A 7,309-nucleotide genomic window follows, 5' to 3' on the forward strand; every position below is an offset into this window, starting at 1 on the left:
CCAACAGAACATGCACAGTCAAAGGAGAGGATGCTGTGACTTTAAGTGGAGACGTCGTTCACAAGAACCAATAGGAACAAAAGTGACTGAGCGTAACTGTAAAAGCGCTTCCTGTGTGTTAGCCAAGGTGTGCCAGCTTTGTAGAGTTACCGCCTAGCACCCATCTCTGCACAAACATGAAATAAACAAATATCTCGATTCTGTGTGTTAATCGGCTTTTTGCACACCGGGTAAAAAGAACCTCAGCTTTGGGAACAACATATATGATGATCTTCTCGTTGTTGAACATGAGCAGTGTAATCATGAACATTAATGGATCATCTAATTTTCCTTAATCCTGTAATGTCTTAAATGAAATTATTTGAACTTGTGACATGACCCCAATGTAACATCTGACTTCACAGGAGTTTTGAGACAGATGAATTCAGCTGTTAATGGGTATCACTGACTTACTGCAGAATAACAAAAAAGTTAGTCTGGGAAGTATCTGTTAAAATAGCCTAGTTTAACCTCTCCCCACATCAGGATCAAATATACTTAGACTGCTCTTCAAAGTATCATTCATCAATGAATCAAAGCACATTCGTCAATGAATAATCTGCTGCAGTGTTTCACGATCTTTATTATAGTCACAATGTCTTTCTAATTTCTTATCTAAATTCTTTTGCTACAAATTAAGATGATTACTCCTTGTCCGCCATCATTTGATCAACCCTCTCTTTATACATCTAATGAGATGTAGAATTATGCATTTTAAATGTGATTTGGATTTGAATTAGGAATGGGAAATTGTATAAGTATGGACGAAACGATTCCATGCACCCAGAGCTACTGAACTCGGAAATGACTATATTTAAGTGATGGAATGTAGGGTTTAGTAAATAGATTATTTGTTGAAACTGGAATGTTATGTAGCATGATAGATTGTATTGTCTCAGATATCTATTGCAGTTCTACTGACCCAAAAGGAATTCACCATGGGTGCTAAGAACACAATGTAGACTTGCTTTCAAAGTGCAATAAATGTCTACATAGTCTGAATTGCTACAAGATTTTGAGTCTTACCAATGGCTTTCATGAGGCTGATACGATAGTCTGCTTTAATCTCTTCTTTTAAACTTGCAAGTAAATTCTCCAGGTCTGGGTTAGCAAGAATGTCAGTTGGAATATGCTTTAAAATTACATTCATCACTTCCTTATCCTGAGGTGCCAGCATGTCTTCCTGCACCCCGTTATATATGTAGTAACAGTACCGCTAAAAAACAATGTAAAAAACACCATGCTTACTGTATGAGTTTTCTGACAGATAATGAATTGCCACAAAATATTTTTAGCTTTTCTATCACTTAATTTTTTCTGCAATTGAAAGGTATTTGAATATATTGGATTTTGGCTATCTATCTCTTAGTTCTTTTTAAAGCACTGCCAATGCCTGACATTTGTAACAATACTTCCATCTGTTCTGATGTAAGCACATATACCAATAGAACCAATTAAATTACTGATCTCTGAAGTACTAGCCAACAATGTGAGAGGTTAAGAATTTGGGAAGATACTTCTACTAGCAGACCCATTAGAACAAAAATCAGACTGAGTAGCTAGAAACAAATGGGAAAGGAGCTGACAATATTTAATAGCAGTTTCCTATATTGAATATTTAACATCTTCTAAACCTCATGTACTGCCTTCTTTTCCCAACTACTTTTAAGTAAACAGTTTCCAGATGATTATTGCTGCTACTTTTGAGTTAAAAAGAAATTATATAAATACCTCGATATCACTTCTTGAAGGTGGCTTTTCTCGCTTACTTATCTCCTTCTCATGTAAATGCATGACAACAAATTGTTCTTCTGGGGTCAATGGTTGGTTGTCTGTATAATGTATGACATATAATTCTGGTTTATGAACAGGTGCACACAGTGAAATGGGATCTAAACTGTTTAACAAAGTTGGTGTACTTCTGAAAAAAAAGAATATAAGTTTGGTGAATAAAGAAGCAGTAATGGATTCTTAAATCAATACGGACAAATGATAAGTGTTATATAAACCACTTACACTGCACTGAGAACAAGTATGAAGTATTTAAATTACTCACAAAAAACCTCAGTAAAATTGTATAACATAGCATACTACTTTAACAGAAAGAATACAATCATGTAAACCTTACAACTGCACAGTATCACTCAGACAGGCAGTATCTTATAAGCAATTCTATCAGAGCCAGACCTACTAGCGCTATTATTTAGGGTGCCCAAGATCTCCACCTATTTTCAGGTGATTATCTTACCAAAATCTCAATCTGAGCTAAAAGTTCAAATTGGCTCATTTGTATTAATGTTACACTACAGACTTCTTTGTCCTGATTATGGGTTGTTTTCTATACGGCCTTTGTCCACACTGCTCAGGATGAACAATATTCAGCCAACAAGTTGTCACTCCATACTTGATTTACTTCACATTATCAAGTCCTTAGCTGAGGATCTGTTAAATATCCCTTTTGTCTTTTTTATGGCACTTGTCACCATGTTATCTTAATAAGGAGTAAGAAAGTTACTGTCATAGCACTTCAAGAGGACTATCTACTTGTTTCACATGTGAAGAACACAAGCACAAAATAAGACAAAAAAGAATATTCACTACAGCAGAGGACTCAATTTGACACAACTCCAGGAGCACTACAGAGCATTTAAACACTCACAACAAAACTGAGAGACTTCATTTCTACAATCTGTGTCTCTATTAACTAAACTCTGGGCTCTCAAGTTAGTAATCATGAAAGGAGGACCTTTCCTTTAGCATGCCTAAGACTGAAATTCGTCCTGCCACAAAGAAGTTAAAAGTGCTCACCTAGCACGCCATGGAATTTCAGTCTTGAAACATACTTTTTCATTTAGAGACTTAAAATTTCATGCTTGGATGCTTAACATAGCATCCAAGTAACAAGAAATATTAAATCACAACTCAGGTACCTAGACTGATTGTAACAATCTGTGACTTTGTAACATTACAGTACATTACCTATCAGAATTCCATTGACTTCCTTCCGTAAGTTTGAGCTTTTTCCTAGAAGGATCAAATTCTTTTGAAGCTTTAAGTAACAGTTAAGAAAACCACATACAGGAATATTTTTCAAATAAGACATTATTTCAGATTGGTGAAAAACAAAGCTAAGTCAATTAATCAGATAAAGAAATAACAGAAAACTACAATCTTACAAAGAAGCCTTTAGTTTTGACTTAGCATTTAGCAAGACATTAAAATCATGTGTTAAATAACCTTGCTGATTCTGGGACTATAAACTAGCTTCAAGAAAGCATTGGGCTCATGCCTAAGACTTCAGTGCTTACTTACTTCCCTGCACAAACCATATTTTCTGCACTGGGACTTTCTATTTTGAATATAAAAGCACTTCTATAAGATGTGTTGTTCCACCAAATATACTACACATGAAAAAATCTGAGAAGTATCAACTATTACCGTGTGCTTTTCAGAGTACAAATAAACAGATCCTTTAACAAAATTAATACATCATGCCTTTTCACCAAGAAAGCAGCATGACCCACTTCCCACATCCCACTCATGTACTAGAGAAGTACACAGAGTAGAAGAATCAGGTGTATGATAAAGAAACTGTTAAAGAGATCCAATGAACAAAACTAAACCCTTATTAAATAGTGTACAAGGGGACTAAGCAGATATTGAAGCTATTATGTCTCATCTATCCTAGGGAAACAAAACAATTTCTAACACTTCAAGGAAGAAAAGCAACAATGCAGGATGAGTATACTCACAGACAGACTGACAGTATGTAGAAAACTATGGTTTATGAATGTCTTACCTTTGATACAGAGGACATTTAACTAGATAATTAGGAAACAAAGCTCATTAGTAACTTTTTCACTTTGGAATTTTCAAAGTAATAAAGTCAATTTGACACCTGCAACTGGTAAGATACTTAAAGCCTAAACAACTTGTTTTCGTAAAATGTTTGATATATACATATTGGTAAACTTAAATAGCAAGAGTATTACAGCTCTTAACCTTATTTGCTTTATATCACAATGTCACATTGAGTCAACAGCATATAATCTCTCATATTGTAGGATTTACGTATGTGTGCACAGTTTGCTAACAAATACATCAATTACACAGTTTAGACATAAACAGAGTGTATCAAACCACATTTCTTGGATCTGATCCTCAGGTAAACATTTTAATGCCTGCCCCCCATTTTGTCTTGCATAGCATGAATATGAGCATAACAGAGGTGCACGTTGAATTTTTTTCTGTTTTCCTGTTGGTACTAACTTTTAGCAATAATAAGAGCTAACTTGTATTTTGTTCATTTTCTGCTTTGCAAACAATTCCCTCCGAATAATTGCACGTGACTATTTGGAAGGATGAACGTAACTAATTAATCAGAAACTGGCCTTAACTTTATTAAAGTTATGCATGCTTTTGGAAATTTGTCTATACTGACCTTGAGGCGATAAGCTTGTAAGTGTTTATTAGGGACAAGTGATTTTTCCAGGGATGATGCTTTAACAGATAAGCAGATAGAGACAAAAATGTATAGAACAAGCAAAGATAAATTTATAAACACATTCAAATATGGATACACGGTGAGGCTGTTCTCCGCTGTGCTGAACTCAGCGATGTGTTTGTCATTGAAGAGGATTTTAATTTGTACACATTTTTCAATTTTAAATCCCGTGCAGTAAGAGTATAGTTATTAGCTATGGAGTCACTTGGGCTTCGGTAGTAACTCTGTTCTTTGAATGGAGCTGCCAATGTCCATGATGCTTGTTGCATCAAAGGAGGGTAACAGCTGCTCTTAAGGACAAGCTGAAATTAGAAAAAAAAAAAGTAATAGTTTTACACAGCATAGTAATTTAAAGAATTGCCTTAGAGCTAGAACAGGATTAAAGATCAATTAGTATAGAGAGCAAATATGTAAGTCTGACTTAGAGTCATTTGACCACAAATCTATTTTTAGATCCTGATGTTCCACACATATAAGAATCATTTTACACAACGCTTCAGTAGGAGTACTCGTGCATTCTTTTGCATAATCGAGGTCTTTTTTTATAAATAAGAGAAGGCATTAGTACATTATCTAGTACTCTCTACTCCCCCACATCTCCATCTTGCTTCTTTTCTTCTTCTTCTCCTTACATTTGTTTAAATTAAGAAAATTCTCATTCCTCAAGCCTTTGTTAATGACCTGTCTACTTTTAACACTCAATCCTTGTAATAGTTGAATAATAATCCAAGGTAACAAATTCAGCTTTCATCTTTCACTCCCACATCAATACAGGATTTGCAGTAGATTTCTTCTATCTGTTCATTCCATGTTTTCTCAGGTGACTTGGTATCTATTGATTGGCTTGTCATCAGTCCTGATATCTAAACTTTAATGACATAGCTCACAGGCATAAGAGACATGGGATTGAGAAGTATGTTTCTTATCAAAATACCCCCAGAGAGAAAAACATACATAAGAGAGAACCATGAATCTCCTTCATACCATGTTTCCTAAAGTCTTAGTCTAAATTAATATTTAGCTTGTTTCTGTATTACATCCTGTTTAACGATTTTTTCACTTCTTTGGAGTAGCAGTACCATATCCCTATTACCCATTTCTTCCTCTTTACAATGCAGCATTACCATAATCATTCTGATCATTCTTCAAAAAAGCTTCTAAATACATCCATGACACCCCATCTTTGATTCCCTCATTTCCCTTGCCCTTCCCTTAGGAGCTGCAGTTAAGCTCATCTTCTCAGCATTTTATGACCTCTGAGATGACAGCATACTAACACATAAAACAGCTTCTTTTCATTTAACCTATAGATGCAGCTATGAATTATTTTTTTTAGTCTATCATGAGCTTTAATGAGAACACCACCACAGTTTGTCAATCTGAAATATAGGCTAGGGTAAGATTATTACATCTGCCTTGCATTTTTCTTCTGAGTGACAGGGCTAATCTTATCAGCAAAGAAAAAAGCCTTCACACTACTGCTGCAATCATAATCCTTAAATTAGCTTCTGAAAGATCATAGTATCTTTTCAGTTCAATATCTTCCGCTGCACACAATAGGCATGTGCATAAGTCCCAGAATTACAGTTTTGGCGGACGAACTGAATCAAGAATTAAAAATAATTCAGAGATTTGGAGATTTTCCCCAGAAAGTCACTGTGTATCTTTAGGAACTGCTAAAGTCAGCATAAACTCTGAATTCTCCTCTCCTCTCTTAATTAGGCCCGCTTTGTAAACTATATTCTTTCTTCCCTCCTAGGCAGAATAACTTTCTGGGTACAGAGCAGGTGCATTGCTAATCGTGATACCCATGAGAACACCTTGGGCAAAAAGTTGGTCAGAGAGGAACAGCTATTTCTGAAGAAGAAGAAAGTCACTTGGCAAAAACCTACTGCTTATGTTGGAGATCTGCACAAAATAAAACAAAGGACATTTCTCAGCTTCTGTAGATAGTTAACAAAGACATGACTCTGGGAGAAGAAGTAGGATGACGCCATGAATCAGCCAAACAAGCAAATACCAAGATAAAAGCACAAAGGGAGTACAACTGCTGATAAAGCCAAGGAGCCTGGTGCTCTGAATGTGTAAGCCCTTCCTGTGTGTTAGCCAAAGTGCCCTGTCTTTGTGGAGTTACTGCCTAGCACCCATCTCTGCGCAGACATGCAATGAACAAATATCTCGACTCTGTGTGTTAATCGGCTTTTTGCACAACCAGGTAAAGAACCCTGATTTTTGGGACATCATGGGAGCCCTGTGGGCAAAAAGCTGGTCAGAGAGGAACAGTTGTTTCTGGAGAAGAAGAAAGTCGGTCACCTGGCAAAAATCTACCACTTACGCAACACAAAAATTTCTGGACTGGCTAAATCAGCTCCCATGTCTTATGTAAACCCTTAACACATTTCCAGATGTCTGACTGGTTTTTGGATGAAAATAAAAATTTTTAATGTAAATATTGAATAGTTTTCACTTTTTAACCATTATTTTAGAGTATATGTTTCACTTAAAATTTCCTGTTTTCAAACACAGTCCAAAATAACCCATTTTTCATCAGAAACTACGTCAATTTCTTCAGAAACAATATCTTTCTAAAGAAAGACTTCTTAGATGAGCTGAAGTGCTGACACAAACGAGTCAAATGAGCAACTGTGAGGCACTTATGGTGGGGAAAGACAGCTCTCTTCTTCCTCCCCTTAAGTGTTGTCATACATAATTTTTATTTGTGTCATACAGTAGAGGCTGTAGTTGTGCAGATGTACAAGCTACCCA

The 7,309-nt window shown here is 35.8% G+C and overlaps 1 protein-coding gene across 1 annotated transcript in view; it reads right to left on the reverse strand.

Moving 5' to 3' along the window:
• The window catches only part of DNAH3 (dynein, axonemal, heavy chain 3), a 56,670-nt gene extending 54,729 nt beyond the window's left edge, over nucleotides 1–1,941 (reverse strand). Inside the window, exons 1-2 of the mRNA XM_009695521.1 lie at nucleotides 1,771–1,941; nucleotides 1,066–1,255 (exon numbers count right to left, since the gene is read on the reverse strand). Coding sequence (XP_009693823.1) covers nucleotides 1,066–1,255; nucleotides 1,771–1,833 — 253 coding nt within the window. The 5' untranslated portion in view covers nucleotides 1,834–1,941. The remainder of the gene's footprint in view (nucleotides 1–1,065; nucleotides 1,256–1,770) is intronic.
• Nucleotides 1,942–7,309: the final 5,368 nt, after the last annotated feature.

Source organism: Cariama cristata, unplaced genomic scaffold (assembly GCF_000690535.1).
Source record: "Cariama cristata isolate BGI_N322 unplaced genomic scaffold, ASM69053v1 scaffold5512, whole genome shotgun sequence".
NCBI lineage: Eukaryota > Metazoa > Chordata > Aves > Cariamiformes > Cariamidae > Cariama > Cariama cristata.